Source organism: Pelodiscus sinensis, chromosome 13 (genome assembly GCF_052426305.1).
Source record: "Pelodiscus sinensis isolate ZL-2025 chromosome 13, ASM5242630v1, whole genome shotgun sequence".
Classification (NCBI taxonomy): domain Eukaryota; kingdom Metazoa; phylum Chordata; order Testudines; family Trionychidae; genus Pelodiscus; species Pelodiscus sinensis.
In genome coordinates, this window is record NC_143064.1 from 16,874,089 (window position 1) to 16,886,890 (window position 12,802).

The 12,802-nt window shown below is 42.4% G+C and overlaps 1 protein-coding gene across 1 annotated transcript in view; it reads left to right on the forward strand.

Annotated features, from left to right (window-relative positions):
- GRIA3 (glutamate ionotropic receptor AMPA type subunit 3) overlaps positions 1 to 12,802 on the forward strand; it is a 253,895-nt gene that overhangs the window by 146,716 nt on the left and 94,377 nt on the right. The window contains exons 6-7 of the mRNA XM_075940981.2: positions 1,673 to 1,834; positions 8,881 to 9,048. Of these exons, the coding sequence (XP_075797096.2) occupies positions 1,673 to 1,834; positions 8,881 to 9,048 (330 nt within the window). The remainder of the gene's footprint in view (positions 1 to 1,672; positions 1,835 to 8,880; positions 9,049 to 12,802) is intronic.

The following is a 12,802-nucleotide window of genomic DNA, read 5'->3' on the forward strand; positions in this document are numbered from 1 at the left end:
AAAATGGCATTTTCATCATAAATACAGTGTGACTTTAAAATTTGTCATTGTGCATTATGGAGATGATCCTATTCACACTGAGGAGAGTGTACTTTGCATACACCAAAAAACAGTAGGCTTAAATCACTATTACCATGTGCCACACATAGCCATTTACACTTCTACAAGGTGATCCTAAACTGCTACCCAATCTGATTGCTTTTAACATCCACTTTGCATGTGAGTGAATAACAATATGAGGTGTAGGGCAGTGGAGAACGAGGACCACATGGCTTGGCAGTGAAACATTAAGGTAAATATTGTGACAATTAACACTGTACTGTTTGGCATGAAGATCATGCTTCACCTCAACCGAGCACTGAGAACACTAAATGGTGTCATGCCTCTGAGTCACAGAGCTTCCTGCACTCTCTCCTATACAAAGAAGGCTGTTAAGCATTTGCTGCTCTGCTGGCTGATGCAGAGGTAGTTTTGGAGCCAGCCCAACGTTCTCCATCCCTTTTGTCCCTGGTCTACACTAGGGCTTTATTCTGAAATAGCTTCCCTTAGGTTGAATTTATAAGCAGAGCGTCCACACTACCAAGCCTGTTATTTCAAAATAAGGGGCTGCTTATTTCAAAATCTGTACTCCTGCTTTTCTCAGGGAATAATGCTCATTTCGACTAAATAGCATTAGTGTGGACACTCCAGTGCCGCTATTTCGAAATAACTATTCCCAGAGGAGTTCAAACTAATAGCTTCCTTGGGCTCTAAGTCAAGGTAGTGTGTCCGAATTAGCGTAGCCTGCCTCAGACTAATTTTGAGGCTTCCCTATAATGGTGACACACTATTTCGATTTTGTACATCAGGAGCTATTAAATAAAATTTAGTTATTTCGAAATAGTTTCCTAATGTAGACATGGCCTTCGTGTGGTTTGCATCTCAAGGGAAGCAACAGTTGCTGACTCTTGAGCAGAAGCATCATGGTGACTTCTTGCACCCCAATCTCTTCTTCCCTCCTCCCCACACTTTTAATACATGCAGAAGGTGCAAGACCCAGCTGTAACAATCTGAATGGAACTTGGAGGGAGGAGTACAGGTTGAAGAAGGAAAGAGTTTGGAAGAGGCTCCGAGAAACTATTATTAATGCAGGTGGCTAGAATGCTAGCTGCATATGCAGCAGCTTTGTAAATAGTTCTCTTCATAAAAGGCTAGTTTAGTTTTACAACCATGGAATCCTTTCACATTATTACCCAACAAGCAATATATGAAACACCAATTATGATCTGACACTACATATTTTAGCAAAAGAGTATGAGTAATTCACTACCTTACATACCAATCAGTCCTATTGAGCTTTGTATGTAATATTGTGTACCCCTTTTGATATATTTTGGATCACATGGAAACTTTGCCACACTGGAATAAGCCAGTGTTCCATCACAAAGATCTGAAATCAATTTGTTTCCAAATTCCATTTTATTCCAATACTACAATCTACTGCTCCAAGACATTGTCTTCTAGCTAGGAGATCTTTTACTAGCATCAGGGAACTTTCATCAGTTTCTTTCATGATAAAATAACCACAGCTTAAAAAAATAGTACCTTACCAGAATGTTTGTTTTGAAAACTGCATCAGGTAGCAGACACTTCATGTGACACTGATTCTTGTTTTCTGCACATATTCTTACAGGGTTTTGCAGATATTATGCTGGAGAGAGTAATGCACGGAGGAGCCAATGTTACTGGATTCCAGATTGTTAATAATGAAAACCCAATGGTTCAACAGTTTCTACAACGCTGGATTAGACTGGATGAAAGGGAATTTCCTGAAGCCAAGAATTCTCCATTAAAGGTAAACTTGTTGACAGTGATGGAAGCCTTTTGCACTGTGTTTTGCATAAATGTGATTCAATTGAAATATATGTTGGTATGATTTTCTCTGTTCGGAATGAGTCAGAACCCTCAATGCTAGACAAAAAGGAGAGATTGTTAGCAGGAAACATGATATAAATACACAATGCTGGGTTCTTCAAGGGAAAGAGCCCCATCCTGAAATCATTCCACACATAAAATTGCCACCAATACAGTTAGTGAGGACCAGGCCTGCTGAGGGGGTAAGGGAAGGACAGGGGGCAACTTTCCCAGGGCCCAGGAATTCAAAATGGCTCAGGGCTCCTGGCTACCTCCACTGCTACTGCAGCAGTAGCCCTTTAAATTGCTACTGGAGCCGCAAGCAGAATGCTCTGAGAGACTGTAAGGGCTGGCTGGGGGAGCTGCAGCACAGTTTGGGCAGCACTGAGGGCTGGCAAGCCCCAGCCACTCCCCTTTCCGCCTTGCCCCTTCTGGGCGCACAGAGCTGAGCTCTGCACCCCCACCTTGCCCAGGAGGGACCAGCAATTCTGTTGACCCCCCCTGGAGAGGACTGAAAAACATCCCTGTATGGAAGTACAGATTGTGGTCCAAACTCTGTGGCACTGGTCAATTCCAGTTGCAGAGTGATAAAATTCTGATGTAATCCTAATTGGACTCATGATGGGGCTACCACGAGCCTTTAGGAGTCCCTTTAGGAATAGAGTCCCAATAGCTCCAGCACAGGGTGATGGGCTTGAGTCTGGTCCCCCCTAGGCAGCTTAAGTACACCTCACCCCTGCCCACTCTGGGAGTGACCAGACAGCCAACACAAGATAAGAGACCTCCTGAAGGTAGGAAGGTGAGCTCAGGTTGATAGGTTCAAGTCCCACCCACCCTGGTAGGGCAGGACAGCCAACATAGGCTGCCCCAGAGTTGGAGTTGGCTCCTGCATTAGGAAGGCAGGATAAGGGACCTGCTAAAGGTGGAGTAGGTTCTGGAGTGGCTTATAAGTGTTACTCTTCCACCAGGTAGGCTCGGCAGCAACCAGGGCCAGGTTCAATATCTAGGGGTCCGTCTCTCACAGAACTGGCTCGAGCCCCCTACCCAGTAGCCTGGGAAATTCACACACCCCTGGGTGCCTCTGAGAGGCAATGCTTCTCCACTCACAAGCACAGAGTCTGAGTGTCGAAAAGAAACTTTTAATGAAAGAGAGAGAGAAATCACATAGCATTATCTTGGGAAAATACCACAAACAGAGTTCGTAGCCCTCTCCCCCCACAAGTAACTGTCCCAGCTCAAAAGGATTGAGCAATGTCTTTTGCCTCTCAGGCTCACCAGTCCAACAAGGCAAGGATTCCATTCACTTACCTAAACTTTCTCCGTACCCCACGTCAAATGCCCCATTTACAGCTCTGTCCAGTCAGTGCAGACCCTGATACATCATCCTGATGACTCTACTCCTTGATCCTGAGGCTATGCCACCATTGTGCTGCTCCTACCAGCCTCCTGCCGGTTGTTCCCACCAGCCGCACCGCTGGCCACCTGCCGCCGCTCCTACTGGCCGCCTGCTGGTTGCTCCCGCCAGCCACTCCACTGGCCGCCTACCGCCACTCCTACTGGCCGCCTGCCAGTCATTCCTGTCAGCCGCTCCACTAGCTGCAATTGGTCTGGCTTCTGGCCAAACCAGTGATTTCAGCTCTTAGTGATTTCAACTCTTTGGCTACCACCTGGACTTGCCAAAGATTCCAGCTTCCACTGGACTAGCAAAAAGACTCCTCGTGAAGTCTGCTTTAGGTCTGTCCTTAAAACCAGGGGGAAAGGGATAGGTTGAACCAGTCTTACAGCTCACACCTGGCAGGCATGAAGCAGGCTGACTCAAGCCCTCAAACCCTTCCCCCCCAACTCAGTTCACTCAACTCTGGCAGGGGGGAGGCTTGTTCCTCTGAGACCTCTTAAAATGATGGTGTCTCTCCTGTAAGCACTGGTGTCATATTTTACAGTTCCCACATTTAGGGGTAGCATGATTTGTGACCCCCCACAAAAGCCCCAAATTAGTTACAATACACCACATTCCATTCCAACACTGATCCTCCATCAGCCCTGGCTGAATTGTATTTACATAGCCACACTTCGGATTCCTTCCCCCTCCTGGCATGAGCTGTATTTACATATCAACAGTTAACAGTTAATTATCTTGCAGAGCTAAACAATTGGAGTGAGCACACCCACGCCCAGGGCAGCTCTCTCCTTTTAGCTGGCTGATAGCAAGCCGTAATTCAGCCCCGGCTTACATAAGGAAGTACTCTGCGGCTAAGGCTTTTGCTAGTAGACATCTATGAACCATTGTCTCTGTATGTTTTTACCTGCTGTGTTGAGACACCCAATATAAACATGAACATGATTACTCATTAATGTATTCTATGCATAGGCTGAGGTGGGTAGAAACCTGCTTTTACATCATCTACGCTCTTATCTTCAATTACATCTCACCCAGTGAGAAGTGTTTTGCCTAAGGAATGAATATTTGCAATGAGCATTTGCCATGTCTTTTTATTGTCCTAATGCCTTACGTAAAGGACTATTTAACATCTTGTCTTTATCGATAGCTGACTCCTCTAGCAAGTGCACAATTGTGTGCTGTTAACTTGACTCCATTTGTGTTTAAGGTGCCTTAGTTGTTGATATTGCTCTACTGTGGTCTTAAGAGTTGCCTAGATACCTTCTACAACAAAATCTTTCTTCAGGGTTATAAAAAAAATCGAACAGATAACACCAATTCTTTCCATTCTTCACTGTGCAGGTAATTTTATCTTGGCAAAGTATCTGCAAACAACATCCAGTAAAGAACTGTGTGCTACCAACAGGCAGTGCTGTGACAGATCAGAGAGTTCATATAGATGACATGTAGGCTACCCACTAACTGCATGGCTATTTAGCACCTAGTCGTATCAGACAAATAAATTGATTTTGGAATACAAAGCCAGTCCAAACCAGTGGTAGACTTCCAGCTGAGCATTGCATTGTTAGGGTGCATCTATACAGCACCCATACCCTGAAATAAGCTACGCAATTTGCACTATGCAAATTGCATAGCTTATTTCAAAATAAGCACTATTTCGACAAATCTCTTAACCCTCATAGCACGCCTGTTATTTCTAAATATATTTCAAAATAACGGGTGCATTTAAAGACGTGAAATGGCTATTTTGGGATTACGTCCACTGTGTAGACGTAGCCTTAGTGAACATAAAAGGTACTTGATGAATGCAGGGGATGCACCTTGGTTATCGGAATTTCTGTTTGTTCCTTTATTGCACACCTCTCCATAAGGGGAAGTCATCAATTTAACAACTTGTGTCAAAGAATTGGAATGATGCCCCTTTACCACACTCCTGCTGAGGCACATTACAGTTTTCAGGAAATCACCATCCATTATTTCCCTCCATAAAGAGGTACAGTAGCTCTGGATATGTTACCTATTGATGCCCTTTGCTCCCCATGCTACTTACTGGCTCCCTTCAGACAGCCTGGCAGAGTAGTTTAGGTTGGGTCAGCTGGAGAAAGCCCCTCACAGATGCCTGGTGGGGCTCAGGGCATAGCTTAGATTTGCTAAAACTCACCCTGGTCTAAGACTAAAAAGGATTTTTGCTAATAACAGAATCACAACCGGTTAATACCCTGTCATGATTTTGTGTGTTTCTTGGTTTCTTCCCCATTTGTGAAATGGAGGTGATGATGTTCACTTATCTCCCCATCAGAGGGTTTTGTTAGGATTCATCAGTTAATGTTTGAAGTCATAAAGGGCTAAACAAAGTACTTAGCATGATCATCATGCTTTTCCTTTCTCCCTCCTCCTCCAATGGTTAGGCCTCCTCTACTGTGCCTACTCACATTGCTAAACTTGAGAGCCTCCATTTTCCATATATATGGCTGATAGATGATAATGTTTCCACCAGTACTTGCACAATTGGACCCCCAGAGGAGGTCTCAAAATCTGTCACTTTTAAACAGAACTCCTTGGGGGAAGCTCATCCTCACCTCATACTAATTTTATAGGAGGGATGCTAAACCTGTCAATCAGCCATCTCATCACTGACGCTGTTCTTCTGTCTTCTGCTTAATTATTACAAGGAAAGAATTCTTATTCCTTTACTGCATTTTATATTAATGAATTGGACACTTCTTCTCTAAGAAACCTAATGGTCTCCGCTGTTTTACCAGTTCCATCTAGCCATTTCATTCCAAGTTGACACCACACTACTCAGAGATAAACCCCCAACGGCATCGTGAAGGGCCCCTGACACAGGACATTTCACAACCACACTGCCAATGAAGGATCCCTGGGGAGGGAGTTAGCCAACATCCCACAAAACGGGGTTAACCTTCATGCCCCCTATTAATTTCAAAGCCAGGAGTACCTGTCGCTATAGAGACTCTTACTAGAGGCAGTTTACCAAGGAGCAAAGGGAGGTCTCATACTAGTCTTAAAAGCTTAGAAATATATGGTGTTGTCATAGGCATATTTTAATTCAGTTAAAAGTAATTTACATTGTGGGGGGAATTATTTTCTATTATATAAAAATAAACTTAAATATATGGTGAAACACAGAGATTGTATTACCTTTGTATAAATATACTGCTCATTATAGAAACTTGCATGGTATTTATCAGTCAAAAGGCATACTTAAAAATAATGTACAATATTTTTGATTACAGAACAAAATTGCCTAGGGATTAAAGCCCTGATGTTTAATTTATTCTGTATTTTATCAGACTTTCCCTTCTCTCGCTTTCGCTCTCGCTCTCCCTATCTCTCTCTCTCTCTCTCTCTCTCTCTCTCTCTCTCTCTGCCTGCTCATGCATTTGTAAGTAGAATTCGAATAAAGTAGAAAATTAGATAGCTCTGTTGGCTTAACTTGGAAGCAAATGCATTAAAGTTACTGACAATTGATCCAATCTACTGAAAAAAATTATTACCATGCAGGTCTTTATGTAGTGCTAGATTGGAAAGCTATTACAAGATTTTTTTCATGCAAGAATAAATATTTTTTTTAAAAATCAGATTCTGTATTGTTATGTAGAACAGGGTGTGTAATATTTGTTAATGTATTAAAGAGAGAGAGAGAGAGAGTTCACTACAATTCCAGAATCACACAAAAAAAAAGTTAGGTAGACAAGGATTGAAATAAGCAGTGGCAGCCAGCTAATCTGAGCTGTAAAGATGATGTCACCATGAAAAGGACAAGGTTATCAAGTATTTATAAACAGGACCATAATTTAAAACTTGGGAAGAATGGCTTGCACAAAAAATCTTTTTCCTGACACTATCTGTACTTTTTAAAATCAGGTGTATTTCTCTGCATGTGCAGGCATAAAAGCCCTCTTCCTAGTTTTGCAAAAGCTATCAAATATTTGACATGGTTATTATCAAAATGGGGAACCTCCCACAATATCAAAAACATTTTTCAATGTAGCGGCCACCTAGGGTTTTGTTCTCCTCTACAGGATAAAAGTAACTGTCATTGAAACCAATAGGGTTTATTCATGTCCTGTAGGAGAGCAGCTGAAAATACTATTGGAGTCTAGGATTCCATCTTTCCAACTTGTGCATGTGTCGTGCGTGTTTGTTATAAATCAAATGGGATGTGAGGGGATCTAAATGACTGTGCAGTAAGGCTTTTGAAGTTCAAGGAGACAGGCGAGCATTCTGGAATCTGCACACGTGCACTAGATTCTTTTTTGGAAATCCAGTAATTCTCATTCATGTATATACAAATACTATAGAGATCAGATGGGATCTAGTGATGCAGCAGCATCAAAATTAGGCCCTATATATGTTTGCAAGATTCAGTTTTATGATTACAAAGGGATTCTATATTCACTGTTTAAATGTAGTGCTGATCCTGTAAACACAAATTAATCTAAATCCTAGGCTCATGAGGGGTACATAACCAGAAATCAATATCTTGGTGTCCAAAGGTTTGGCCAATTTCCAGCGATGGAGAGTTTCATATGACTCAATGGATATGACAAAAGTACAGATACATCTTCTAAAGACATTTAGGCTACATCTACACTGGCATGATTTTGCGCAAGAACTCTTTTGCAGAAGAGTTCTTGTGCAAAAACTCTTCCAGAGGAGAGCATCTACACTGGCATGTGCCTTTGCGCAAGAGTTGTGCTTTTGCGCAAGAGCATCCTTGCTAGTGTAGATGCTCTCTTGCGCAAGAAAGCTCTGATGGTCATTTTAACCATAGGGCTTTCTTGCGCAAGAAATTCATGTTGCCTGTCTACACTGGCCTCTTGTGCAAGAACAGTTGTGCAAGAAGGCTTATTCCTGAGCAGGAGCATCATAGTTCTTACACAAGAAGCACTGATTTCATACATTAGAATGTCAGTGTTCTTGCGCAAGAACTCGCGGCCAGTGTAGACAGGCAGCAAGTTTTGGCGCAAAAGCAGCTGCTTTTGCACAAAATCGCGCCAATGTAGACACAGCCTTATTGTTTATGGACTGGGAGTGATATCAGATTTATAACCTGAGTAATGATGGTAGCTTTGTGCAATATAAGAATGTTGACAGGATGAGATTATTTGGGGGCTGCTTTTTGGATAAGAAAACCAATTTATTGCTGGCCGCAGATCCTAGTTAATCAAAAATGTGGGCCAGATAGAAATCATTAATGTTAACTTTAACTTCCTCTTTGTGTTAGTTATCTCTTTAAAAAAAACAAGAAAACCTTAAGTGTGAATTGTGTATTGCTGTTGGTTACAACTGGCTCAACATTGCATTAGATAGGCAGCTCTCCAATTAAACCTAATTAGTACTTTAACTAACTCTGGACAGTTTTTTCTGTATACTGTAGGAAATCATTACATTAATTTCTTACTTGAAATGTATGTAATTGTTAAACAGCGTGTGATAGATGGGAGGAGGGTGAAATTGTAGCTGCTCTAAACATTTTAATGAGGAGAAAGGATTGACCTTGAAACCCTGAGGCAATTTCCAGAGTGCAGTTTGTCACAACATTTTATCTGCATCAATTTCAGTATACGTCTGCACTGACCCATGATGCAATACTAGTCATAGCAGAGGCTTTCCGCTACCTCCGAAGGCAGCGCGTGGATGTCTCCAGGAGAGGTAGTGCTGGAGACTGCCTAGCAAACCCAGCAGTGCCCTGGAGCCAAGGAATTGATATAGAAAGAGCACTGAAAATGGTAAGGACAAATGTACCTAAGCTATTGAACAGATATTTCACATTTGTACAACGTATGTCTTTACAACAACAAAAAAGGCTGAGTGTCTCCAGAGAACCATTTTTTAAGGACATGATGATGAAGGATGCAACTTCTGTAAATCTGCCTCTGCAGCTTTGTAACAAATGCACTTCTAAGGGCTCTGTACATACCAAAGGGGACAGAACTCGCATCCTTCTTCTCCGGGGTTTCTCAAACTTTATGGCCAAGGGGCATCATGACTCTCTTCTGATCATGAAAATTACTTCATGCTCGGAACAGTGGGGCTGTAACCTGAGCCCCGTTGCCCAGGGCTGAAACCAAAGCCTGAGCCCCACCACCCAGAGGTGAAACTCTTGGGCTTTGGCTTCAACCCTAGGTGGTGGAGCTTGGATTTTGGCTTCAACCGCAGTACCGATCCGTAGTTTGAGAATCCTTGTTCTACCCCATAAACACAAGGCCTTGGTGCTGAAGCTGATAATGACTAACCTGTACCCAGGCCAGTGCAGAGGGCAACGACAAACACAAGCGAGGTCTGCAATGCCATCCAGTCCAAAGCCATGGTATCCTGTTCAGTATGTTACACACATGCCCTCCTCCCCATGGCCAAAAACTTGTTTTTTAGAATTCAGTGTTCATAGGAATTAAAAAGCACCAACTGGTCACCAACTGTAATAGCTAGCCAATGTGGCATAATTCTCATTGTATTGTATATTGGCATCTCTGAATATGGCTCTGTGTTAGAAGCTGTGCAAACATGTTCTGAGGCTAGGTTGAGATAAAAAAATATGGCTGATGATAAAATAAAACTGGGTGAATATTTTTTCCTAAGATGGTAAACTGTAAACTACATTTATATTATGAGCATGCATGAATTTATCTATATATATTACACCAGACAAAAATCAGCTCATCTTTTTTTTTTTCTAAAAGTTGCACAAACGATATGATCAGCTATTTTATCAAACTACAGGATTTCTGCACCAGCTTGAACTGTAGTTTGGGGTTTTGCCTTATACCTGCTCTTTGAATCCTAACAAAACCTTATTTCCAACTTGATTACGGCCTACTTGGCCAGCGCCTAGTACTAACCAGTGTTTCCTGTAAGCTGTGCACTTGCGTGGCCGCTCAGTAGAGATCCAAATGCTGATTAGCAGAGAGCTCAAAGCGAGGTTTTGTGTTTCTATTGGTGGTACACATTCATGCATGCATTGGTGCACATAAACATTTATTCTGCACAATAAATGGAAAAAAATCTACACATCGATAGAAAAGATTAGAGAGAACATTGGCACTAACCATTAGTTACTATATCAGATCTAGTAGTGATCAAACCATTCTGGTTTTCTATGTGTATGTCTTTTTTCTCTGTGTATTGGACTGATTTTTGGGCATAAAGTGAATGAAAACCTCTCAGACATAGGATCTGATTTTGTTCTGAGTTGGATCTCTGAGTCAGGGATTAACTCCACTGGTTTCAGTGGAGTTACACCAGTGCAGGGGTGGGCAATATTTTTTTGCCAGGGGCCACTTCAAAAATTTCTGAAGTGGCCCTGGGCCACACCGGAAGGGACAGGGCCTCCAGTGGAAGGGGCAGGGCCAGGATACTTTTAGGTTCCCCACCCCCATACCATGATCGATCTGGGGGTGGAGGAGTGCCTTTTCCCGCCTGCCCCCCCCCTTCCTCCTAGGAGCCCACGTCCCTAGCTTGGAGGAGACTTCCCACACTCCACCACCCCCGGGCCAATCAGAGCGTGCAAAGTTTCCTCCACCCTGGCCCAACCCTGTGAGGAGCATGCAGCACTTAGAAGTGCCCTGCACTCCTGGCAGGGCAGAAGGAGCTTCGCATGCTCCCGTGCCCCCAGGCCAATCAGGAGCGCACTAGTGAAGCCTCCTCCAGCCCTGCCAGGAGCACGTGGTGCTTTTAAGCGCTGCTCACAGGGCAGGGACAGAGCGGAGGAAACTTTGCGCGCTCCCTCCCACTCCCAGGTCCTAATTGGCATGGGGGTGGGGGAGCAGCAGGGCTTCCGCGGGCCAAATCCACCAGTTTGGTGGGCCACATCCAGTCTGCGGAGGCCTTTTGCCCACCCCTGCACTAGTGTATAATTGGAGTGAGTAAGATTGGAATTAAGGCCACATGACATACAAAGGATCTCTAAATCAGACTTCATACACTTGGGTTAATTATTGCTTTTTCAAATTTGCCAATTTGGAAGGATCAGATCAAAAGGGTATTTCTTTCTCTCGCAGAATGAGAGATATGATTCAGTTTCTCACTGTCAGAACACTTCTTATATCACAATGTCAGTTCCCTAACAAATGCCCTAACTGTAATTTCATTAATGTAGCATTACACACTTCAAAGATAAGGTAATTAAATTCAACCTTCATAACAGTTAAAAGATTTGTAGTGTCAAAACTTAATTAGAAGTGATACATAAACCCTTCGCAAGAGATCCCAAAGTACTTACATCAACAAGGCTTGAATGGGAATGAAAACAGTACAACAAAACATATCCTGTTTCAGAGAGGTAAAATATATCCAGATGTTGGCTGGTAAAAGGCTACACTTTTAATAAAAGATTCATAAGATATTCAGAGCCAAAATCATGATGGAGGCAGGCACAGAATATTGAATTATGTCAGGGTGATTTAAGCCCATTATATTTAAATATCGTAACATAAGTAGAAGAGGTTTATCCATCTAGCTCAGCATTCCCTCTCCATACCCAGCTCTTGATCTTCACACATCCTACCAGAACCCACACAATGAAATGTGTTCTTTTTCCCTATTTAGATGATAATCTTGTACCTTTGCTTCAGGGAATTACGACTTTCTGTTACTAATATTTCCTAGCCACAACAGCCATGGAACATCTAAAATTAAAAAATATTCAGAATAAGAAATCCTTCAAACAACTAATCCAAGTTTCAGATGTCAAATTGCAATTACCTTGCTAACAAAAGGCAGATTGGTATGACTGGATTCTGCTTCCTTATATCTTTGAAAACTATGCAATACTATGTTTCCTCCCCTAAATGTGAACCTAAAGTATCTGATAGGTGGACCACAACTGACCACAACATTAAAGGAACTGGCACATGAAATTGCAAACCCGACAGCAAGAATCTGTAAACTTGGAGTTCGTGCCCTATGACTAGAGAACTGCTAATAGAGTCTCTACATTTAAGAAAGGGAGGGAAAAGTGACCTAAGAAATTAGAGGCCCATTAGTTTAACCTCAATTGTATGCAAGGTCTTGGAACAAATTTTGAAAGAGAAAGTGGTTAAGGCATAGAGTTAAACGGTAATTAGGGTAAAATACAACATGGCCTTTTACAATACCTTTTACAAAAGGTAGATCATGCCAGACCAACTGGAGCTCTTTCTTGGAGACAATAAACAATTTTTGTAGACAAAGGAATTGCAGTAGATCTAACCTATCTGGATTTCAGTAAGGCTTTTGATACAGTTCCACATGGGAAATTATTAGTTAAATTGTAGAAGATGGAGATTAAGATGAGAACTGAAGAACTGGTTAAAGAGGAGACTACAGTGGATCATACTGAAAGGTGAACTCTCAGGCTGGAGAGAGGTTACTAGTGTAGTTCCTCAAGGACTGGTCTTGGAACCAGTCTTATTAAATATTTTTAATACATGACCTTAACACAAAAAGTGGGAGTGTGCTAATAAAATTTGCAAATGACATGAAGTTGGAAGGTATGGCCAGTACAGA